Raw genomic sequence first — 25,684 nt, forward strand, 5'->3', positions numbered from 1 at the left:
CATCTCAACTCACAATCCAAACTCAGAGCATTTCTGTCCCAGCAGCCACGGGGATCAAAGTGGGCAGAGGGCTGTTGGCACAGAGGACAGGCCAGGACACCCGTGAAGACACCTCAGCGTGGACCTTGCTTTCTCCTTGACCACCAAGCAGAGTGTGTTCGGGACTCAGGGCAGCTAGGCTCACATCCTGGGCTTGGATCCCAGTGCCCATATGTACTAGTTAGGTGAACCTGTACAAGTTACTCCACTTCTCTAAGCCTCAGTTGCCCCATCTGTAAAATGGAAATCCCAACACCTCCCTACTAAGTGCTGTTGTGAGAATTAAATAAGACAGTCCCTGTAAACTGACTAGCGCAGAACCTGGAATATCAAAACCATGCAATAAATGTTACTTTTTCTTCTTATTTCAAAAGCTTTGAAGGTCCCTGGAGCCTTCTCCTCGCCTGATAAAGGGCCTCACCTCTGGTTTCCCATGGCATCTCTGGCTGAAACGCCGCAGAGAAGGGCGAGCTCAGGCTGTCTACCCACTGGCCCAGAGCTTGGCCTGGGCCCCTGCCTGCTGAGACTGGGGCAGCCTGGAGCCTACTGTGAGCCTAGACGCACAGGCGATGGCTTACCAATCATGCCAGCATAGGAGCCCAGACACGCCTGGTAATTGTCAGCAGGGCAGCTGGTGACCGTCTGGTAGGCGCGACAATTGGCATGGAAGTCCGCCAGCCGAGACCTGGTATCAGGAGAAGACCCATGGAGAGAAGTTTAGTGTGGCTGCTTTCCTGCCTCCTCTGTGGTACAAGGGCTCCTCCCGAATCTTCCTGGGGTGGAGGAAGCCAAAAAGACGGAGAGGAGGACTGGGGGGAGGCACCAAGCCATGGGGGCTCAAGGTTGGCAGCTCCTGAAGGACAGGACTCTCCAAGAGCTGGGCACACGGGTTAGACATGGTACACTCTGGATGGATCTTTGAGTCAAAGGAACAAAGAGACCCCCTACCCATAGCAGGTTTGTGAGAGTGCCTGGGACCAAGTCAGGGAAGCTGAGCTCTGCTTTCTGCTCAACCACACTCCTGGGGACCTTGCCCAAGTCCTATCACACATCAGTCTTCCCACCTGAAGAATGGGTACAATAACCCAGCCCCAGCTACCTCATACGATGTATCAGAGGTCCAAGGAACACACCCCAAGGAGGCATGAGACTTCCCCTAGGTGACACATCCTGAGGGTGTTTTTGACCTGTGTTCCACATCAAACTAAACCAAAGCCCCCTGGTTCCCCCTCCACCAGCTTCCTGATCCCACTAAGCAGAATCAGCCTTTCTTCCCCTGGGAACGTAATCTGCCATCACCCATTCCTCTGTGTCAGCACCAGTGACGCTGCTTCAGAACTGTATGCGCACAGCCCTGGGCTCCCCCCTCAGCTATGAGCCGCCGAGAGGCAGGTGCTGTCAGACTGAGTCTGTCCCCAGCTCCCAGCACTGCATGTGGAGGGTCACGTGGTGCCCGGGGAACCATATTTAACCTACACGGCAATTCCTGCTCCTTCTTCCTCCTGCCCTGACCACTAGCACCCTGGCCTCAGGTTGTCACCATCAGCCTGGGCTGGGGCACCACCTCCACTCGCCATCACTACCTCCTTTAGGTAAGTTCCCTTTGCCATGGTGTCCTCAAGTGTCATATCCCTTGTGTCTCAAAGGAGCTGCAAGCGGTGAATAATAAGGTCTTGCTCATGTTGGGATTTTCCCAATAATGGTACACGAGGTCTGACAATTAAGTTCGCGAACTCATCCTAGAAAAAGTGCTACATACTTCATTGCTGAATATCACAACGGTCACCTTCGAAGTACTCCCCTTGGGAAACTAAGCACTGACGCCAGCGCCTAGTCCACATTTCAAAGCAATTTTGGAACTCTTTTTCTGGAAACTCTTTTTCTGGCCATCAGAGCTATTGTCGTATTACCCTTGATGTCCTGAATGTCATCAGAATGTCTTCCTTTCAATATTTCCTTCACCTTCAGGTAAAGAAAGAAGTCACTAGGGGCCAGATCAGGTGAGTAGAGAGGGTGTTCCAATACAGTTATTTGTTTACTGGCTAAAATCTCCCTCCCAGGCAGTGCTGTGTGAGCTGGTGCATTGTCATGATGCAAGAGCCATGAATTGTTGGAGACAAGTTCAGGTTGTCTAACTTTTTCGTGCAGCCTTTTCAGCACTTGCAAATAGTAAACTTAGTTAACTGTTTGTCCAGTTGGTACAACTTCATAATGAATAATCCCTCTGATAGCAAAAAAGATTAGCTACATCTTGTTGCAACAAGTTCGCGAACTTAATTGTCAGACCTCGTATAGTAGGAACCTCAACAAATACATGCTCAGTGAGAACACTACAGACGGACCAGAACCCAGCTGTTGACGCCTTGTGCCGGCTCTTTCCACACCATAAGGTACTTCACAAAACTATCCCAAAGGTCATGCTGAATTCAGCTGCCCTGGACTCTGTCCCATTTGAGCAGGTAGAGAGAGAGAAAGACACCAGGCAGACTGAGAGGACGACCACCTTCAAAGCAGGCAGCTGTCTGGGTTCCACCACAGGACACGTTCTGGTTCGCTTGGGAAGAAGCTCTCCAGAGGGATTCGACACCAACCAGGCCTCGCGTGCCCCTAACCCCTGCAGCCCACAGAGGCAGCAAGGTGGGGGCCATGGGAAATGATGAGGGTCAAAGGGCCGGGGTTCTCACATCAGCTGTGCCCTTAACTCAAAGGTGACCTTAGGTGAGTCCTGGCTTCTCAGGGACTTGGTTTCCTTACTTAGCAAATAGATAGGAAGTGATCTTAGTATATAGTTTAAAAGATATTTTCACAGTTTGAGAAGATGAAAAAGTTCTGGAGATGGATGGTGGTGATGGTTGCACAACAATGTGAATGTACTTAGTGCCACTGAACTGGACACTTACAAATGGTTAACAGGGTAACTTTTATGATATGTATCATTGACCACAATAAAAACAATGATTTAAGGAAAGGTACTTGTACACCCATCTTTTATCATTGAATTGTCACAAAAAGTCTGACACACAGTTCTTAGGATTATCCCCCTTTACCGAGCAGTAAGCCAAGCCTCAGAGAAGCTAAATAACTTGCCCAAGACCCCGGAGCTACTGAGCTGTGGAGCCAGGACCCCGTCCCAGACCTCCCACACAAGGTGGATGCCCATTCTCGCAGGTCCCACTGCTCCTGTGCTAAAGTTCTTAAGGTCCTTCCAGAGCCCTTATTCTATGTCTCTGTAAACCCATCTTGTCTTTCACAGGAAATGAGACGGGAATCTGCAGCTATCTCCACCCTCTCTCCTGCCCATAAGTACACCCTCTAGCTCCTCACCACTCAGCCCCAAGACAGCAAAAGGCAGTATTTCCAACCAAGCCTTCCCCCCCAACTCCCACAGAATAAGACGTGGTCTTGAATGTCCCCACTCCACAACCCAGCACATGAGAGAAGGTGCTATGAAAGGATGACAGGGGGTGGTCTCTGCCCACACCTAGATCTCCAGACACCTGAGAGAGGAAAGAGACTTTTAATAGAGGGAATTTGGAGGCCAACAAAACCTCTAAGCACCTTTTGTGGGCTGAACTGTGTCACCCAAATAAGCTATGTCGTTGTCCTAATCTCTGGGACCTGTGAATGTGACCCTATTTGGAAATAAACTCTTTGCAGTTGTAACCAAGATGAGGTCACAGTGAAGCAGGATGGGCCCTCATGCCAATGACCTGTGTCCTTATAAGAGGATGAAAAGAGACACAGACACACAGTGAGAACGCACGTGAAGACGGAGGCAGAGGTTGGAACGATGCACTGAAAGCTCAGGAACGCCAAGGATTGCCGGCAACAGGAAGCTAGGAGAAAAGCGTGGAACAGATTCTCCCTTCAAGCCTTCAGAGGGAGAACGGCCCTGCTGACACCTTGATTTCAGACTTCTGGGCTCCAGAATTATGAGAGAATAAATTTTTGTTTTAAGCACCCACTTTGTGGCACTTTGTTACAGCAGCCACAGGACACTCACAGCACTGCATTGTTTGCTTTGGCCAAACGTCTCCCCCCAGAAGGAGGAATGTGGTCTGACCCCTGCACTGAGGAGGGCATTAGGTGGGCAGCATCGAGCCAGAACTGAGCTCCTGCGGGATATGGGGCTGCTGGCTAGATCACAAGCAGAGCCAATAGTTATCATCACCTCCCGGCCGAAGAGCGTCCAGATACCATCTCCTAGCTGAAATACAGGAGTGCATTCTAATGCCATTTGCTCACACAGAAGGCCTGGCTCCCTCCGGCCACAGGACCCACCTGCAGCCCTTCCCGTGAAGCCCATTCTGACCACTCACCTCTGTGTTCCAGCTACACACATCGTCTGCACTAGGCCATTCCATACTTAACTGCATAGAGACTTACTGATGTTGTCTTGTTTGGGCTCTCGAACAGAAACACACATTCCCAGGGAGCAGACTCTACTGATTTCTTCATCCGTCTCCTCCAGACCCCTTGGGGCAGGATGAGGAGGTAGCTAGCCACTCATCCTTTCTCCAAACATGTACTGAGCCCCTGCCACGTGGCTGAGAGACTGAGGATGGGAAGGGCACACATGTCGGGAAGGAAATCCTAGCTAATCGGCACAGGGCAGCACGCCCACCAGGCCAGGCTCCTGCGGGAGCACACTGCCCACTATGCACCGCTGAGGGCCCCCTCTGCAGGTGTGGAAGCCTCCCAGACAGCTCCACTCACACCTGGCACACAGGTTCACATCCATTGTGCAAGGGGAGTGCTGCAAGCACTGGCTTTGGGAACCCTGAGAGCCCTGCCTGGCCTCACCATCCACGAGGCCTCTCAAAATGTCCCCAGGCCCCACAGGCTGGAGGACTGAAAGCACGAACAAGGAAGAGAGGACAGCCCATAAAGAGAGACACGGCCATGATCAGAGGAAAGAGGGGGTGTGACGGAAGCAAGCCTTCCAGAACTGGAGGTGAAAGAGTCGTGGCACCTGGGGGAGGGGCCGGTGGGACCCCCCCACCCCCAGTGAGGGGAGAGCAGGTACTGATGGTGCGAGAGGAGAGGGTTTTTCATGCCGCTGTGCTCTGTTCATCTCTTGCCCCCTGTGAGCCCTTGGGCAAGCCTGTCATGTCTCTTTGCTCAATGTCCCCGGTTATCAAGTGGCGTGAGCCGCGCCTTCCTCCCTCCCTCACAGGGTGACATTAAAGAGCCGGGGCCCAGAGAGGAGGCACTGTGTACCCTTCTCTTCCTCCTCTATCTCGGTGTGCTGTCCCCAGCACTGCGCCTGCCACTGGCAAGTACAAACAGGAAACAGCTTTCCCTATGTCTGACCGAAGGAAAGATCTACCTGTTCCCCCTGCCAAGGTGGGTCTGGGTCCCATGAAAGGTGATGTCAACACACCAGGGAAAGATGGCTCCTTCTCCCCACCCCACCTCACCACCAGGCCCCAGAGTCACGTTGCTGGACCCCAGGGGAATGATGTCCTCCCTACTCCAACGTCACTCTCCATGCCACTCTGAGGACACAGGAGGAGCAGCACAGGCCCCCGAAGACGGCCCACAGGCACGCGGTCACTTTGCCAGAGCCCAGGGTGACCACAGGGAAGTGCTGTCTTGTTCCTCTGAGGTTGTGGCCTATTTCCTTTCCAGCAGGCCCATGGTTCTATTCAGAGCCCGAGAAGGGGATGAAGCAGGCCCAAGACCAGCAGACGGCAGAGGGGAAGGGTGGGGTGAGGCGAAGCAGCTAGGCCTTCCATTCCTCCGTTTCTCCATTTTCACGTGTCACGGCAGCCTGGGCAGGCGAGAGGGACAAATGGGGCCACTTAGGAGGATACGCTGTCCGAGTCTCCAGGAGGCTTTTTATTGCTCAGGTTCTCTCTGCCCCTCAAGACACGCTGAAGTGCATGGCAGCCGGAGCCCTCTGTCAGCATCAGAAACCACACGGTGTCCATTTCCTTCAAGCCCGTGACACTCGCAACTCCAACCACGATGCACACCAGCCGAGTGACCACGCCCGGTCCAGCCCTGGTAGGTACAACTCCAAGGCAAACGTTGTCCTTTTGATAGTGCACTGCGAGCCAGCTGGGACTCTCAGAGCCATCTTCGGGCAAGACGCCACTCTTCCCTACAGACGCCCTGAGGTCACCCGTCTCTTGGACTCCTCTCTACCTGCCGGGGACAGACTTTCCCGGATCAGCCCCATCACTTCGCAGATTTCTTCCTTTCAGAGCCCATAAGACAGAGGGTATAAAAGAAAGCACAAGGGAGAGACAGACAGACAGACAGAAAAAAGAAGAAAACAGAGATCCAGCAAGAGAAGCAGTATGAACACAAGCCAAGTCCATCTCAGCAAGGTCAAGTGAAGAGTGCCGGATGAGCTCAGGGCAGCAGGTGGGTCCATACAGAAAACACAAACCCTCTTCGGGCTTGTTTCATCAGCAGCTGTAGCCTATTCAATCACAGGAAAGCAGCGGGAGAGACCAAGAGAGACCCTTGACCCCCAATTTGATTAAACAGTTGCCAGATTAAATGCAGGACATCCATTTAATTTGAATTTCAGATAAGAAATAATCCTTTTTTTTTTTTTTTAGTATAAGTATATGCCATATCTGAGCTAATCTTATATGGACCAGTTTTCCATTGTTTATCTGGAATTCAAATTTTACTGGGTATTCTGTATCCTGTATTCTTATTTGTTAGGTCAGGCCATGCTGTTTGATGGAAGATGTGTTCCCGCAAAAAGAAAAAGAGGCATGCTGGATGTACAGAGACCAACCCCCACAAGCAGAAATCATCCAGACTGGGTGGGGGGTGGGGGCATGAGGGGGGCTTCCTATAGGTCAATGGTCCTCAAAGGGTGGTCTACAGACGAAAACATTATCAACTGGGAACTTGACAGAAACGAGAATTCTCCAGCCCCAACCCAGACCTAAGCAGATCTGACATTCCAGGGTAGGGCCCAGCAATCTGTGCTTTTAACAAGTCCTCTCAGTGATTTGGAGACAGGCTACAGTTTGGAGATATGGCCATCTACACAGTCTCCAGAGTTGGGCTGCGGGGACCCTCCAGACACCACGCCCTGGTCTCAGCTTTCACTTTCCCGCTTCATAGCCCAGCCAAGGAAGAAAGTAATGCTTCCGGCCATAGCCCAAAGGCTCAGTTTACATGGTAAAAGAGCATGCGTGTTTGTGTACACACACACACACACACACACACACACACACACACACACACGCTGGCGTACGTGCCCCTATCTCCACAGACACACAGTTACATACAGTTACACCTGGACACATATCTCTCAGTTCCATGCTTTGGCCTCAGCCAAGAGAGTGCACAGGTACCTCTTATCAATGAGACACTACCTTGATCCATACTGTAAACAGCTTCCTGAACACATATACTTTCTCACATCTCTCTGGCCTCATCTAATTCTGGGGTGAACTGCTCCCACAGAACCCCAAAATACTCCAATGCTAGCCAATACATGGCTTTTTGGTCTGAAGTTCTTAGCAACTTCCCAAAGTTCCCCTGCCCTCCCTTTCCTCTTTTTCCAGTTCTCATTCCTACTGTTCCTACTGGTATGAGAACTGGAAAAAGAGGAAAGGGAGATCATGATTATTGAGGACCTACTATGTGCCGGACACTGTTATCTTAATTGAATTTTCTGCACAACCCCACACAGTAGACGTATTTCCCAGCAAGGACAGGATAGCTCCGAGAGGCAGGTCGCACAGATACACAGCTTTCATGCAGCCAGCACACCTGGGCCAGGCACGTGCCAGTGAGGACAAGGTCCTTCCTCTGACTCTGCTGCCATGAGCCATCACTGCTCACAAGGCTTCCAGGGCAGCCACCAGTACTGCCTCCCGCAAACTAACAGGGCACTGGAATAGTTCACGGAGGCGAAAAAGGACTCCCAAGAAGGGCAAATTACTCATACTGGGCTTCACAGGCAATTTATGGAAACGCAGAGAGAATGGTTTTAATAGACCCATGTGCCTCCGGAATGGCTTTCTGAGGTCCCCTCCAAGCAGCGTAGGACCCCATTAAGTGGGTTCAATGTGATGTGACACTGAGGAAGGGGAAAGTGCGTTTCGCCCACATGGCCGCTTTCTGACGCCTCTGGGCTCACTGTGGATAGCTCGGACCTCCATCCTTTCCCCGCCTCCTCCCTGAAACGACCACCACTTGTTCTGTGACATTAGGTACCAGCTGGGCTTCCTTCTCCCCTGTTTATTCTGTAAGTGTATGCTGGATACTTATTCTTTCTGCCCGGATGAGCCTCTCCCCTAGGGGCAGGCTGGGGCCTTCCTCCTCCAGACAAGCTGCCCACCATGGCACTCCACCCTCCTGGGCCGCAGGTGGACACACGACCCAGGCAGGGCCAACCACACAGCTCTTTTCCTGGCCACACTGACTGGTCCAGGGAGAAGGAAGTAACAGAAGCTAGGCCAAACAGAGCCTTTCCCTGAGGTTTTCCTAATGGAGCAGGCACAGGAGAACATTCTTTCCTTCTGGTTATGGGACACCATAGATGTGAGCCCAGAGACCCTAGCTCTAGCCCCATGGTCCTAATAAGAATAAACATGCAGCTAACCTGCAGAGAGAAGCAGAAACAAGAGACAAGGAGACAGGGGCTGGCCCGGTGGCTCAGGCGGTTAGAGCTCCATGCTCCTAACTCCAAAGGCTGCCGGTTCGATTCTCACATGGGCCAGTGGGCTCTCAACCACAAGGCTGCCAGTTCAGCTCCTCGAGTCGTGCAAGGGATGGTGGGCTTGGCCCCTTCAACTAGCAACGGCAACTGGACCTGGAGCTGAGCTGCACCCTCCACAACTAAGGCTGAAAGGACAACAACTTGAAGCTGAATGGCATCCTCCATAACTAAGATTGGAAGGACAACAACTTGACTTGGAAAAAAGTCCTGGAAGTACACACTGTTCCCCAATAAAGTCCTGTTCCCCTTCCCCAATAAAATCTTTAAAAAAAAAGAGAGAGAGAGACAAGGAGACACAAAGAGAGAGAAAGACAGACAGTGACACAGAGACCTATTTGTATTTGAGTCCTGGATACTCTCTTGCCCTTTCTATATTTTATTGGAAACCAATAAATTCCTCTTTAATTTTTCTTAAGCTAATTGGGTCTCTGTCACTTAAAACAGAAAAACTATTGACTACTATTTAGCTTCACTCTCTGATTTGATATGATCTTCTCTGTCCAAGTTCAAAGCAACCAGAAAGGGCACACAGTGAAAAGGACACAGGCCAAAAACCAAACCCGCAAAGCGTCAGACTAACCTACGCAGAAGAGCCACGCGTGCAGGAGCATTTCAGTGAGAGCAACTTGGAACGTGGATGAAGGTAAAATTCGGGAAGGAACATGTTCTTGGCTTTGGGTTCTCTCCCCAGCTCATCTAGGAAGGAATGGCTCAGACAGATAAGCTCCAGAAAGCTACGTCGCTACTAAAACTGACGAGGATGCAGGTTATGCCAATATATGAAAATTCAAACATGAAATCACGTTAAGGGATAAAAAGCAGGAAACACAAAGCAAGAGTCTACGTCCCCTGGTTACAAACAGGGAAATACGGTAAGTGTAGGCACTGACAAGATCCAGATGTAAATTTCACAAGATGCTAACACACTCTTCGTTATGTTCTCTTGTAATAAAGTTGCTTTAAGACTGCCGTTATTTCTTTAAGTTTAATTGAACAGGGCCTATTATAAATCATGATTGTTCTAAGCCTTTGGTAGAGAAACCATTGTTGGTTCCAGAAGCATTAACAAGTATAACGGACTCACTGTCCCAAGACAAAGAGGCTGAGAGAGAAAAGCTACCAGCTCAGAGAACGGGCTCCTCACTCTGGGGTCCTGATTGCTAGGATCTGGCAGACTGAAGACAGAGCCAGACAATCAGCTCTAATGAGTCTTTTGGAGCAAAAATTAATATAAGATCTGGTCTTATTTTACTATAAGACCGGGTATAATATAATATAATATAATAATATAATATAATATAATATAATATAATACCGGGTCTAATATTAATTTTTGCTCCAAAAGATGCATTAGAGCTGACTGTCCAGCTAGGTCTTCTTTTCGGGGAAACAGGGTACTCACTAGCATGTGACCTTGAGCAGGTCATTAAACCTTTCCAGGCCTCCGTTGCCTCATCTGCAAAACAGAGGTAATAACAGTATTTACCTCATAGGGTCATGGCGAGGACTGAATGAGATGTCCAATGAGCAAATGCAGGTAAGTGCCCGGACAGCGCCTGGCACATAGCGGGTGCCCCATCAATGCTTGCTGCCACTGTCACTGGGATTCCGCTAACCAGTCCTGAACATGGAGCACTGTGAAGAAGGCGTGAGCTCTTTCTCTTCAGGCCAAAGGGGCATAGTATCTCTAATCTATTAACAAGCACCTCCTGCATTTGCAGTGTCACATAAAGCACTTCTACTGACATCACCACGTTTTACTCTGACCACGAGTCTCTGAAGTTGGCATTATTACCCTGTTTTACAGATAAGGAAACAGAGGCCTAGAGAGGTTAATTAACTCACTTAACATCACAGCAGCAAGGCCAGGAGACTTAGTTTCAAATCTTAGCTCCAGGGCCAATGGGTTTTCCCTGCCACCACTCTGTCCCTGCCCTTAGCTTTCCCAGCCACTCTTTTCCAGCCCCCTCTACGCTCCCCCTCTCCCAGCATTTTACAGCCACAGAACCAGGGAGGTTTACGTCCCTTCTGGTGGCATCCAAAGGAATCAGTGGGGTGCCCCCTTCCTCCTTGGCCCCCTTTTCCATCCAGCATCCCCACTGTCTTCTAGGTGAGCCATGAGGGAATCCACAGGAAACAACCTGAAGAGGATGGTGGTTGGAGCCACTGGACTCCAGCTGCCCAGAAATAATCGATCATACCCAGGCCACCATCAAGAGACTGACACACCAATCACAGTGGCCAACCCAAGCCCACTTTGGGAGAGATCTGGAGGGTCTGGATGGGACAGAAGTCATCCTAAGCCCACATGGATCTCCCACCCAGGGCCCAGCAGTGGGAGCCAAGACCACTTGCTTCTTCTGGAGACCACAATTGGTTACACTCCTTCGTGTCCTCTGAAAATACAGGCAGGTGGGCAGGTACCCTTTTCTCCATTTTTCCCCAATCCCTTCACCTATGTTCCAAACCTATTATTACCTGGTAAGAAAAGAAAAGAATTAAATGTATGCATCATTTGATTTTAATTGAAGGACTGTTCTATTTCATTGAACTGCTAAGTAAGCTGAACAAGAGATTGTGTTTACATAAGCAAACCCCAAGTCACTATAGACTTGCTGTCACATTAAGTCAATACTTATGAAGGCTCTCTATTTAATTATTCAGTAAGGATTGACTTATTATTGTGTTAAGAGTGTGGTTAGCCTTGAGCTAGGTAGCCAGCCAGCTGAAAGATTTCTTTCAACTTTCTCTGAATGCTGATATGGTTTTTGCTGGTGGAAGGAGGTTAGGTTTTGTCCCTCCCTCCCTATCACCACCCTCTCCCCTGCTGCAGAGCAGAAAGCTCCAGTCCGCCTCCCTGAAGCCAGGGGTACCAGGTGATTCTGTGGTAGCCGAGGAGTGGGCAAGGGCCCAGTCACCAGTGGTCAGCCTCTCACAAGGTCTTCCTAACCCTGGTAATTAGTCCCGAGACTCTGACACCTGGGCTCTCATTAGCTTAGTTTTTCTGTTCTTAGGTCTAGCTGTTCTGACCTTATTCTTCCTGTTCCCGATGCTGAGGACATCCGACTTGAAGACCCAGCTCCCTCCCCACATTTGTTATTCCCAGCACTTCCCCTCCCTTCACTCTCCACGGAATGTGTTGCTCAGCCTTCACAATCCATCCAAACCCTATTATTCTATGGCATACTATTACAGAGATTCAGATAGGTTTTTACATCAAATCACATTTCTTGAAACATCACATTCGGAGGGGAAAAAAAACACATGCACGCACAGCCTAACCTGTAGACCGGCAAGAGAAGCAGAGTGATTACAGGTTACACATCCCAGCCACCAAAACCCCGACTCTGCAATCACAGGGCTATAGCCCTGGGCAAGTTACTCATCCTCTGTGAAGGCCCTCATCCATAAAGGAGGTCTGGTTTCTGGTAGGAATAACCCAGATTTCACGTCCAGCACCGAGGACCATGCCTGGTACGACACTCTGGTGACTGCAGCCCCACTAACGCGTCCCCTCCCGCCCAGGGAGGACTCCCTGGGCTTGGACAGCTCATCGGTTACCACCCTGATCCCCATCTGTCATTGGCTCCCTCCTCATCTCTATCATCTCATCTGTGTGTTTACTCATCCTCCTCTGTCCCGTCCCAAACCCGCGCAGCAATATCAAACGATACAGGTTCCCCAACTAGGACGTTTCGCAGAGCCTTATCCCGTGGTGCTCCTCCTGCCAGGCATGCCTTTCCCCAAACAGCTTCTCCTTGAAGCCTCTTCCAGCTCACCTTTCCAAACCCAGTTCCAGTGCCAGCTCTTCCAGAAAACCTTCTGTGAATGCCTTGTCCCAACTCTGAATGCGTTTCACAAACTCCAATGACTGTGCTTACACTACCAACCATATCATAACTTTACCTTTTCCTATCTGTTTCTCCCATTAAACTATGAGTTCTTTCAGAAAAGAAACCGGATTATTCATGTTTGACTCTTCAGTTCCCAGAGTAGTGCTTGACACCAGATAGGGACTCAGTAGCCACTGGATAGAAGAAGAAAGGGAGAGGCGGCAAGGACGGATGGATGGATAGATGGATGGTGGATGGATGGGGGCGATATCTGAAGGAACTGTATCTAAGCAGGAAGACAGCCAAGTACTGCCCTAACATCTCCCCTTGAAAAATAAAATCGCAAGCAATTTCCAGTTGACAGCACAGCAAAATGCAGCAACGTTGCATTAACTTGGGCACCAAGACAGCTCAGCCCCCCCACAATGCCCTTTGGTGGGTCTGTCTTCCTCCCCTCCTCAGGTCCTGCATGGTGTTTGTTGGGAACTTGGAATAACATCTTTGCTATGTCTGGTAATAGCCATTCTCTAAAGGAGGCCCCAGGGGCCTGCGAGAATTAACACACATCTTTAAGCACCACTCTTAACATGAAGAAGTGCCTTGAGGACCTACAGAGAAAATCCAATGGGCCCCGGTGGAGAAAGGCTGGGTAAACTGTCCATTCTCATACAGGCAGAGCACAGAGGGAATCAGCGATAGGGCCAACGGAGTGTTTAGGTCAAAACGCCTGCAGCTTACAAGTCATGAACCCTGAGAACATCACCACACCTCTCAGTGTCTGGCTCGGACACCTACACAGAAGACTGTTTGGAATAAAACCATAGATGCCAAAGTGAACAGTGAAACCATACACACAGAAATACTTTTGGAAAATAGAGTTCACTATCTACATGTTTATTCTTTTTGTTGTTAGGAATAATAAAAAAGAGAATGAGGCAAGACTATTGTACCCAGCTTCTCCTCTTCAGCTGACTCGAGGGACCAGCTCCCAGCACGGGGAGCTGGAGCAGGGACAGGATGCAGATGTGGCAGAGCAGATGAGAAGCCTGCACACCACAGCCTGCACCCACCGGGAAGCAGGAAGGACCAGGTGTGGCTGGCGTCTGCTCTCAGAGAGCACTGGGAGAACACACACTCGGGACCCTCAGCCTCCTCCCGACCGTCCTCCATTCCAGGCCTTCTAGAGTGAACTGCACAGGCAAATATTCCTTCCGTCAGGCAAATATCTGGGCAGCTATGCCACCACTTGGAGTCTTTCTCATTATATAGACTAATGAGAATACTGTGCTTCTCTGAAGCAATTCATCAAGGCAGCATCCATTATACATGACATTTTCCCTGAACTAACAAAGAATGTGAGGCTGGGGAAACTGGTTAAAAAGAAATGTTTAGCGGATTCCAGAAACCATGCTGAAATGAATGGCCCACCCCCTTGTGGGTCAGCGCTCCCTCTGTGCTCCGCCTCCCACGTAGACCCCCTGCCTGGGCCACAGGGCCTCCTGAGCTGCAGGTTGGGGAAGGGGAGGGGTGCTGGATCCCCAGAATATACTGCCTTAGGAGGAGAGCGAAGCCGTGAGCGGCAGTATTACTGAAGCATATAAGACCAGATTATTTGTGGTCCCAACTTGCTGAGGCAAGATGAAAAACACAGCAAACTACAGCTGCAGAACTCAGCTTTTTTTCTCTTTCTTCCTTCTTTCTCCTTCGCTGAGGTTAGTGTTTTACAAAAAAAGGGCTTTAAAAAAATAAAATCTATAAACTGGGGGTTCCAACCTGTCAGCTAAGGTCAAGCACACAGAAGCAGCATCCAGGGAGGAGAACACAAGCCATCTGTCTCACCTGTAAAGAGGGTGCTCACTCAAGTGCATTACCACACTCATGCCGTGTGAGGGCTCTGCCACCCTGACAGACACAAGGCCATACTGCCCCTCAGGTAAAGAGTCCTCGTTCCTCCCCAATCACAAGCCCTTCCCCTAAGCCCTGAATCTTGCATGGGCCCTCCAACTCCAAACCAAGCAACAACATTAGGTCTCCCTTTGACATCAAAGGGCCCGGAGCCATGTCCCCCACCGCCCACCTGGGAGGTACTGTACCAGCACTGAGTACACAGAGCTGCAGTCCTGCAATGAGTCAGCTTCTACCAGTGCCTCTCATGGGGTGTGGGCTGGATGGAAATCAGAGGGGACACGACAAACCACTCAGAGAAAGCAAGTGGTCACTGGGTCCCACTGGATGAGTCACCAGCCCTCTGAAAACTGCTACTATAAGTCAATGAGACATCAGGACCTGGAGCTCCTAAGGGTTTGAACTGGAGCCTCTCGCTTCATCTGAGAAGATAAAGCGTGCCGGTAGACCATTCCCAGATGGCAGGGAAAAGACGGCGACTACCATGTGAAGACATACCGCCAGTAGAGGACTGAGAAGACTCTTCGCTCATCAAGCGTTTGAATGCATTTATCTTGGAACACGCAGATTCTGAGGCCCGGTAAAGTTCCTCCCTGCTTCTACTGAGTCTCTCACACATGCCCTGCAGGGCTCTGCCAAGGAGTACAAGGTACAGAGGGGAAAAGAAACCTGAGTGGAAATTGAGACAGAATCAGGGGAAGACCCAGGGAATGAGAGAAAGCCATGATGCCCAATGGTGCATCGGAGAGCAGAAACGGGATCCAGCCATGGGAGAAAGCATGCATGATTGGGTTATTGAGGCAGAATCTAGAGCGATGTCCCAGAGTCTGCAAAGAACAGAAGCCTTCCCAGGGCACCTGTGCTCCAACTTGAACCAAAGGAAGCCCCTGAGGTGTCTGCTATGGACTGAATGTTGGTTCTCACCCCCCCAAATTCATATGTTGAAACTTGATCCCCAATGTACAGGTATTAGAAGGTGAGGCCTTAGGAGAGTGATTAGGACTTGAGGATGGAGCTCTCATGCTGGGATTAGCACCCTTCTAAAAGAGACCACACAGAGCTCCCTTCCTCCTTCTACCATGTGAGGACCCAACAGAAAGACGGCCATCTATGAATGAGGAAGTGAACTCCCATCAAATACCAAATGTGCCTGCACCTTGATCTTAGACTTCCCAGCCTCCAAACTGTAAGAAATAAATTTCTGTTATGTATAAGGCACCCAGTCTGTGGTATTTCTGTCATGGAAGCCCAAATGGACTGAGACAAGGCCCACCACCAACCTCCATTCTCTCCAGTGGATGTAAGGGGCAGGGTAGCCCAGATGCACTTAGAAAGCTTTAAGCTCCCCAAGGGAATTGGAAGTGGAAGGTAGGTCCCCAAGACTGCTCGCTCACTCAGTCCTCTTCCCAGTAGGCTAGAAAGTAGGTTGTCCATAACACCATTGGATATCCAGCATATCCGGTAAAACAAACTCTAGTTCCTTAATCCCATACCGCTGTCGCCCAAGGTAGGAGGCAGCAGCTCAGTGTGTCAGCCAAGATGGAACCACACCACAGCTGGCAGAAGGCAGAGCTGACTCAGTAGACAAGGCCCCAGGGCAGGGAGTCAAACAGGGCAGAAGAAATAATGACGGTGGTGGGGCACAGTGGATAGAAAGCTGCCAATCACGGCCCAGACCCACCAGGAAACAAGAGGGACGGTGGGCAGTCAGGGTCTACTCAAAGAGATCCACAAGAGGACGACACCCCGAGTGGAACAGAGCTTGAAGGGAGAAAAGCCAATCCGGCTGATGATGTCGAATCTAAGGGCTCAAGGAGCAGTCCTACCTACACAGGACGGTAACCCAGTGGATGGTCTAACACGGGGGCCTGGTGTTTCACGGCATTCCTTCCTGCTGTCCTTTGGCCTACTGGTTGTGTACCGGATATCTTTACGGGCAACCTGAATTTCATCTGGATATCACTGGTGGCAGAGACGTTGGTGTTCAAAGGAAAGAGAAAGCAAAATCTACTTTTGCACTGGAATGGGATACACTGAGCTTTGATACATGTGAATTTGTGGCAAAGAAGAAGGCAGACCCGTTTGATAGCTGATGGAAGGGCTATCCTTTGAATACCCAGTTGATATGTTCCTCTGCAACAGCAGGTCTGCAAATCGTGGAAAGAGCAACATGATGTTGGAAGGCTTTAAAACAGAGCCCTCCCAAACCAGGAGGCGAACACGGAATGGCAAGTTGAGATCTGGTGATTGGTGATCTGCGGGCAAAGGGTCTACAAGGGGTGAAGGCTGATATTTTAACGAAGGTGTCCAAGACACCGAGACAATGGAAGTCTATGTGCATAGAACTGAACATAAATGAAATAAAAAAACAATTTATCCCAGGGAACATTCAGGAGTTGGTAAAGGATACAATAGTGTCCTTGGTCCCCCGACCCACCCTGGGCTCAAACACAGAAAGCCACACGTAATGGCACCACACAGAGTGGGACACAGTCAGTGTCGGAACTAGGCTGCAATGGGCAGAGTCATGACCCAGGCTCACTTTCTGGGCACTGGCCTTCCAGGCTAGAACTCGCTCCCACTCACCTTCACATAGCAGACCTTCTCAAAACCTACCCGTTCGGAGCCCCCCTGCTCTGAAAGGGAGCAGACGGGACAGCAACACGTACACACGAGAGAACAGGGTGCCACCCAAGCCTGCATCTTCAGAACAGAGCTAGCCAGCTTGGAGAGGTTGCGGAGTCAAACATTGACACCGGTTAGTTCATCCCAAATGACGTTTTTGAGTTCCTCCCAAAAGAGACCTCAGAGCTAGGTCATTCAAATCCAGCTCCAGCCAAAAATCAAGACCCGTAGCCCTGCTCCCAGTACAAGGAAATGGGCTGCTGCCGCCAGTGACATGAAGCTGGAAAGGCTGAGGCTCCCAGGACAGGGGCGAGGGCGGAAGCCCTTCAAGGAGCCCACGGCCCAGCCCACAGCCCCGCGCTGGGCGGAGAGAGCCGTGAGGATGCTGAGCCCGCCCAGACAATCAGGATGTGAAACCTGTACCATGGAAACCAGTATTGTATGCTGTTTATATTTCTGTGATTATTTCCTTTCAGAGCTGCCTTTCAGTTTACTGAGACCTACCTAACTAATACTAAATAACGAGAACTAACAGTTTTTGAGTGTTTACTGCATGTCCGCCAAGCACCTCTGAAAGCATTAACGCATTTAATCCTCACAAACACCCTGAGACAGGGAGTAACACAAAGTTCCCCATTTCACAGAGAAGGGGACTTAGGCTTGGAGAGAAGCTGTGATTGTGGCCCAGCTGGGAAGGGCTGGGGCTGGGACTTAAGGCCAGGCCTGTGGTACAAGCCAAAAGCCACCAGTCCTCTCAGAAGTGGATGAGTTTGGGCCACTGTTCCCTTGTGGGACAGACATCACCCTCTGGGGTTTGACTGTGGCAGCAGAATCCAAGAGAGGCTCCGAGGTGGCATGTCAGTCATGAGGGCAGAGCCAGTGCTGCCTGCCCTTCAACACACTCTGCCCCTTTCCCCTTGAGACTCAAATCCAAGTTCCACCCAGGGTGCTAGGCTTTGCTGCCCTGAGGAAGGCTGGCCCCTCTCAGGCCTGTTGTCCAGCTTGGTCTCTGCCCTCCAAATCGTGGTCTTTCTCCTGCTCTTCTGTCTGCTGGGAAACCACAGTACTCCCTCACTTCAGAACAACACCCCAGACCATCTTTTCCTAAATAAGAGCCGTGGCACCCCCCCATCCCTCTCCATCTCTTTTTCCTCACAAGGCTCCATAGCATTTCCCAGCCTTTCTTGGGGAGCACTCACCCATTTCAGCCTCCTCCTACTCTCCTCTCATGGAATAGTACCTGTCATGAACTTTGTAGGGCCTGCCAGCCTCCGGGCCACAGTGACAACAGCAAGACCACCCTTCTCTTGCTGGTGACCACCCTTCTCTCACTGGTGACCCCCCGGGGAAGTGTGGGGACCTCCTCCGTGTATTCGTGTCCTAGAGCTGTCACAAAAAAAACAACAGAAATTAATTCTCTCCTATTCCGGAGGCTTAGAAGTCTGAGATCAAGGTTTCAGCTGGGCCGTGCTCCCTCTGAAGGCACCAGGAGAGGAAACTTCCCATCTCTTCCCAGCTGCTGGTGGCTCCCAGCAATCCCTGGCCTTCCTGGGCATGGGGCTGCATCACTCCAGGCTCTGCCTCCATCTTCACACAGCTTTCTCCCTGTGTGTCTCCGGGTTTGCTCTCCCCTTGTTAAAAGGACATTGGTCATTGGATTCAGGGGCCCTCCCTAACCCAGCATGACTTCATTTTAACCAATTACATCTGCAAAGACCTTATTCAAATAAGGCCACATTGCAAGTTTCCAGGGGGACATAAGTTTTTGGAGGGACACTGTTCCACCCACTCACACTCATCCGTCACCTTCCCCTTGCAGCAGACACTTGATCCACCTCCTCTCCCCACATCCTAACCTGGGTTCAGATGCAGGCTGAGACCCGCTGTGTGTCCAGCTGGGGTAGCCACTCCTCCAAGGACAGGCTTTCCCTCCCCAGGATCTATGCCTCTGCTACCCACCCGGAGCTGGGTCCAGCGCCCCACAAGAGACAGGCAGGGACTCCTCTGCCCCTGTTGGGGGGCCTCCTCTGGGTAGGGCCTTGGGGGCTGCCCTGGGGGGAGAGGAGTGGGACCCACCACCCCCCAGCACCAGGTCCCCAGCGGGGAGCCATTCACACTGTGCTCTCTCCCCTCCCTGTGTCCTGTCAGAGCAGGACAGCTGGGGGGCCTTGGCCTGCCTTCCTCAGGGTCCCAGACGCCAATGCTATGTCCCCCAAGGCGGGGTGTGCCCCAGCAGGGGTTACAGACGCCCGACGGGATGCGGCATGGGGTGGTGGGCTGGCTGTAATGGGGTCAGCTGGGCCCATGTAGAAGTGCTGCCACTCCGTCTGACCACATACTGGTCTCTAAGCAGAGTTTCAGTTTGTCATGGAGGAGGAGCAGGCCCATCCGTCTGTTCCGTTCATGCCACAGTGGTCTCTGTGTGCTGACATCCCATTTTCAATGACTGTCTGGATTCACGGCAAATACTCTGATTATTTTCCAAAGGATAAACAAGCGGAGGTCACTTTAATGGTACACATGCCAGCTGGATATTAAAACAAAAGTGTTTGGATGTTCCACACAAGTAAACGGCAGATAAATCTGGGCCACTCTCCAGCCCCGGCACACTCCGTCTCCCATCGGAAGAATTCTAGAGAATACAGAGAAGGTAAAGATACCAGCAAAGTCCTCCTCGCAGGGGGACGCAGGACGCAGATGAGTTTGTCAGGCTGCACGTTCCAGGACCTTCTCCCATCCAAGTACTAACGAGGCCCGACCCTGCTTAGCTTCCGAGATCAGATGAGATTGGGCGTGTTCAGGGTGGCCAGCACCTTCTCTACGGGGCCCTGTTCCACGCTGCACCAGCCGGGGTTTTCAGCCCTCGCTGTGCTCACCCAGGGAGCTGGGGAAAACTGGATCCCTGGGCCCCAAACCCAGGGAGTCTGTTTCAATCTGTTTTCGGAGGGCCCTGGAATCACAGTATGCATAAGCCCCGCAGTTGATGGAGCCACATCTGGAGGAACGATGCAGACTAACGCTGAGAATGCAGCCTGTGGAGCCAGCCCTGCTCCACCTTATAAGCTATATGGCCTTGGGCAAGTCACTTAGTGTCCTTATGTGAACATGGAGAAATAATCACAGTGCCTGCCTCAAAAGGTTGTCAAGACCATGGGAGGCCAGGCATGAAAATTCCTAACGGTGACAGGGTACCTGACTCAGGGGAGCTCCATCAATGTCACCTGCTTTGATAGGCCACACCCTTTGGGGCAAGCCTGCCTCCTGAGGAGGTAGTGTCAACTACAGGGGGAAGGGGCAGGTCCCATCTGCCAGCCCTGCTCTGGGGTTTGGGCAGCAAAGGCCTGTGCCCAGTAAATTCCAAGGGGCACATACCATGTGGGGCAGACCAAGACCAGGGCAGGATGAGGCAGGGGAGCCCCAGACAGCATACCAGGCCTGGGGAAAACAGATCACCCAGGGGCAGCTTACTCCCTGGGTTTATCTCCTGTCGTCTCCGGTAAGCCATTATTCAGTGTCGATAAAGATAAAGAACTCAGTCTGATCCCAGCTGTGTGTGGGGGGGGTTGGGGGGGGAGGACAAGAAAGAGGAGAGGCATTCACACTGGAGCTGAGCGTTACAAGAGAGCAGGGCTGTGCCGCTCCTTTAGGCCCATGCGGTGGGGGCAGAGGGGTCACCATGAAATATCCCCAAGGGAGAAGGTCCCGGGATACAAGGCTGGGGTCCAGGATGCCCACCTGCCTTTCCTTCCACTTGGAGGTTTCCCCTTTTACAATTGCGCAGAGCCTGAGTTTGTTACTACTAAAGAGGAAGGCAATTTCTTTACAGAAGCAGCACCTACAGTCCAGCAGCACTGTGGGGGCATGCTGACAAAATCCGCAGCCAACACACAGACCCACTCACGGAGAGAATCCCTCTTACCAGCTGCACACACATGCACTCACTCCTGCACCCTCACAGGAAGGCACACTCCTCCTCCGAAGAACACACAGGCTGAGTCCCCCGCCCCCCACCACCCTCAAAGGGCTCGGTGACCTGGGTGCACCCAGCGAATGACTCTCCTTTCTGCTCCTCGGACCACAAGAATGAAGAGGCCACATCCCACCCTGGCATGCCAGCCGGGAGACCCACAGACCTGACGTCAGACCTGGGAAATCTAGAATTGGAGACACAGGCCCAGGATACGCTGAAGAGAACAGCTGCCATTGGACAACCCAGAGAATCAAGGGAGGGGTGTCCTCTCTGGGCCAGAGGAGGAGCAATTGTAAAGGTGTCACCAGGGCTCTCAGTATTGTGGCCCAAGAAGCGACCTGAGGCCAGTGAGCCCACTCCAGAAATGAAGGTGCTGCCCAGAGGGGAGCAGCTCACCCACAGCCGGCCCAGCTCCTGTCTGTATGCCAGAGCAGGCGGTGGGGGTGGGGTGGGCAGCAGAGACTGGTACTGCCATGCCACCTGCAAGCTCCTCCTCACAACGAAGTCACTCAGCACCGCCCATATGCTGTGGCTCCTCCCATATGCTGTGGCTCCTCCCATATGCTGTGGCTCCTCCCATATGCTGTGGCTCCTCCCATATGCTATGGCTCCTCCCATATGCTATGGCTCCTCCCATATGTTGTGGCTCCTCCCATATGCTGTGGCTCCTCCCATATGCTGTGGCTCCTCCATATCTGTCCCCCATACCTCAGCCACTCACATGCGTGTGGCATCCACAAATACGCAAACCTGTGTCCTCTCATGCAAATTTACTGAATCACAAGACAGAGAAAAGCCCTCTGCTTTTCGACCTCCTAGGGTGGTAGGAAATTTAGTAATGCCCTGAGCCCAGTTTTCCTCATATCCTCCCTCCTGCCCTGCCCCCAATTCCAAAAATAAGGCGTCACAGTTTATGAAATACAGAAGTTGGGATAAGTATCATTTCATTCAGCCCCTTTGTTTTCAGATAAAGAGCTAACCCCCAGAGGTGATAGCACCCCTGAGTTTTCCAAGGAGAGGGTATCGACTTGGGGGTAGGACCCCAGAATTCTGGCCCCACACGTGTCCCTTCCATCAAGCTGCTGACGCTGTCTCAGCTCGTACTTCCCTCATACTCAAAGACAAGCTCTCGCTGTGCGTTATTTCTACTTGGTCTGCACAGCAACCTGCTGAGGGAGGGCATTCCTTCGCCATCACCGGGGCGCTCAATGTCACACAGTGACCAAGCGACAGCTCCAAGATGAGACAACTCCATCCCCTGAGACCAAAACTGCCTTCATCCCAATCCCTGGGCCCGCGGTCAGTGACAAAAAGCCAGGTTAGAACTGTGCTATTACCCAAAGTCACCAGGGAAACTGAGGACGGTGAGGATTTGGTCATATTCCTTGGCGTAGAGAACAGCGTTTGCATATCCTTATCCATTTCAATAGCCAACTCTAATTCCAAGAGGCCTTAATATGCTCTCTTGTCTCTTTTCCAAAGTCATCTTAAAATATATATTTTTAATCGAAAAGAGCTCCAGCCTAATAGCACTTTTGTAGGTCACTCATCTGGCAGCCTGCCAAGAGCGAGGCAGCCACCTGCACAGACTATAAAGTTTGTATGCTCAAACAGATATTTTACTCCAAAGAAAATCTCTTATCGCCTCACTTTAGTGGTTCCCGGTGCATACCTAGCTCTAATCCCTAGGGGCTTTGGTTCTCTGCTCCACGGAAAACCAGCCAATGAGAAAGAGTGACAGAAGGAAACTCCCAGGGGCAGACAGAACCTTCAGCAAGCAGTGACAGCAAACACAGTGGAGGAGACAGAAGTTTTAAAAGAGCAAAACACAGTGACTCCAAACTCACAGTCTCTGGGGCTAATTAGTGTGGAGCAAACAGCTCTCTCCAAGTCGGTCCCTCCAGAAGGCATTGCCAACGCCATCTGTGTGGCTTAACTGGGAGTCAAGGATAGAACTGTGTCATCAAGAAAAGGGTAAGTTACCTTTTACAATCTCTGTAGGAGACAAAGAGCATTCAGGAACTCCACGAGTATTTATTACACCCTGCATTGTGCCAGGCCTGGGCTTGAGCCATGGTGTAACCATGAGCGATGCATGGGGCGCATTGCGGGCAGGATAACCTGGAGAGAAGGCAGCTGTGTCTCACCTTCCTCGAGGTGCAGCAGAACGAGAAAGAACTAAGATGGTGAACGGTGTTTTTCCTCCCTGCCACACACACCCATGTGTCCTTTCTACAAGGCGAGCATGATTTTGAGGCCGGAAGGCTGGGGGTCACTGCTGCTAAGAGGAGGCCTGATTTTCAGAAGCGTCATGAAGGCAGGCTAAGAGCTGGAGATGCCCGGGGGCCTGGTGATGGGGAGGGCAGAAAAGGCCATCAGGTGAAGAGAAGGCCACTTCCCAGGCCAGAGGAAACCTGGGCTCTCTGCCCGGGGCCCAGACGAGAGACCCTGGGAGCTGCTGAACAGCAAGCCCAATCGCCTGTATGGCCTTTCTGGACAAGCCTGGGGTCAGTGGAATTTACAACTGTGGGGGCACAGGAGTGCCCAGCACATGCTCAAGGCCTAGCCCCGCTGTGCTGCGAGGCTGGATGAGAAGCAACACCACAGGCTGAAGGTCAGCCCCCCACCCCTGCTGGGAGCCTGGATCCTGCAGCCCACACACAGGGGAAGCTCAATCCACTAGGATCTCATTTCCTGCTGGCCAGGGCGGGCAGGGAAACTTGCAGCCAGTTTAGAAAAATCAGGAAATGTGATCTGACCCCAGAGTACTGTGGAGGAAAGTCCACATATTTCACAAGGGCAGTCATCCTAAGAATAGCTCTGACAGGGGCTAGGACGTGGGGCTGGAGAACAGGGCGCAGGGCACAGCTTCCTGGAAGGCAGACACGCTTAGGAGAGGTGCTGACCGCGAAGGGTCTTCTCAGATGAACGGGCACTTGCCATTTGGTGAGGAGGACGCTCTGGGCAGGGGCCCTGTCCCTGCAGAATCCCAGAGGCAGAAAAAGCAGAGGCAAGTTACACATCCACGCAGGCACCTGAGAGGGGTGCCAGGGAAGGGGGCTGTAGTGGGGGGGGGGGGCAGGGGGAATAGGGCTCAGACCACAGATTCTTCTGGAACCAGAGGCAGAAGGGCCCCGGGGTCTAAGTGCTTTGAAAATTTCATTCTGAGGACTTATCTGAGGGCTGCTCACTACCAGGCTGTTTGATTGCAAAATCCATTCCCAAATGGCCCGCTCCTCTGGGAGAAGGTACAGGAACTGTATATCAAGAGTGGCTACCCTTCCAACACGGCGTATCCGTCTCCCAGCTTCCTCACCATGCAGCCAGCAGGCCCTGATGTCTCTGGAATCACTGGGCACCCACCCAGGGGCCCAGCTCGTGGCCTGCCGCAGTCCCAGCTTCAGGGAGTGGGGTCATCGGTAATTAGAATGAGCACATTACAGCCTTAGCATTTATCCACAGTATCGGGTTAGAACGAAGGGTCCCAGCCCACAGTCCCACTAGCAGGCCTCTGCCCAGCACCCCCCACCTGAGGATGTGCCCTTTCAGTGCTCGGAAGAGAGAGGAGACAAAGGAAGACAAAGCCCTGGCCCCTCCTCCACTTTAACCACCTGCCAGGTGGTCCCACGCCCAGCAAGGCCCACAGCTGAGCTGGGGCCACTGGAAACCCTGATCTAGTTAAAATACATCTATCTGCAGCATTCAGAAAATAGCTATCTACAGTATTGCTTTCAGCTATAATGGAAAACTGATGGCTTTTATCTCCCCAACTTTATGACTATTGATGGGATAGAGGCTGAGGTTTGATGACCATTTAATAGCCGACCCTGTGCAGTTATAGGAGCATCAGAAAGCAGTGAAAGCGCCGAGATGATTGTCTGGCAGAGAATTCTCCGCTGAGGTCCAGGAAGCAAAACAACCACCCTCCCCAGGCTCCAGCAGAAGAAAACATCAAAGTCATTATCATTTCTGTTGCTTCCCCCTCCTTTCTGCCACTGACCTCTGGGAGGTTGATCCAAAGTGGAGGGAGGTGGAGGGGACCAGAGCAATGCAGGCATAGCCCTTATGGAGAAAGAAGGGGCGAGGGAGAGGGCTGCGGACTGAGGACCCCCGTGGGCGACACCCCCACGGGCCCCCCACCCCTTCCCGTCCACGGACTGGCTGGCTCCTGGCAGGACTACAGGGATTCGGGACTGTCTGGGCTCCAGGGAAAGAGCTGGAAGGAAAGGGAAGGGAGCAGAGGTCTGGTCTAGCCTGTGATCCAACTGGGCTTAGACCTTCTGCCCAAGGCCAGAAGCCAAAAAGCTATCTCCAGGGCTCGACAGGTACTCAAGCACCAAGCTTCCCTGACCTTCTGCCCCTCCCACTTTGGGGGCTCTACCCACTGCTGCTCCACCTTTCTTCTCAGATCCACAGGCCAGCACTCTGTGCTGGAGATATCACACTTCTAAACAAGGGGTGGGGAGGGGGTGCCAGGGGCAGATTCTTGGCAGCATTCCAAGTACCTTCACCGATCTCTCATTTTCTACAACAGCTTCATGAGGTGCACAAGACAGACGTGATTCTGTCCATTATTTTAAACTTAAAAAAAAAAACTGAGGAGTAAGGGGGAGG

General features: G+C 51.7%; 1 protein-coding gene across 2 annotated transcripts in view; it reads right to left on the bottom strand.

Annotated features, from left to right (window-relative positions):
* The window catches only part of GFRA2 (GDNF family receptor alpha 2), an 86,399-nt gene that overhangs the window by 14,420 nt on the left and 46,295 nt on the right, over positions 1-25,684 (bottom strand). For both annotated transcript variants that reach the window (XM_019744670.3, XM_074338274.2), the window contains one exon: positions 618-724. In XM_019744670.3, the coding sequence (XP_019600229.3) occupies positions 618-724 (107 nt within the window). The remainder of the gene's footprint in view (positions 1-617; positions 725-25,684) is intronic.

This window comes from Rhinolophus sinicus, chromosome 15 (assembly GCF_057876585.1).
Source record: "Rhinolophus sinicus isolate RSI-liver-muscle chromosome 15, RSI-T2T, whole genome shotgun sequence".
Lineage (NCBI taxonomy): Eukaryota > Metazoa > Chordata > Mammalia > Chiroptera > Rhinolophidae > Rhinolophus > Rhinolophus sinicus.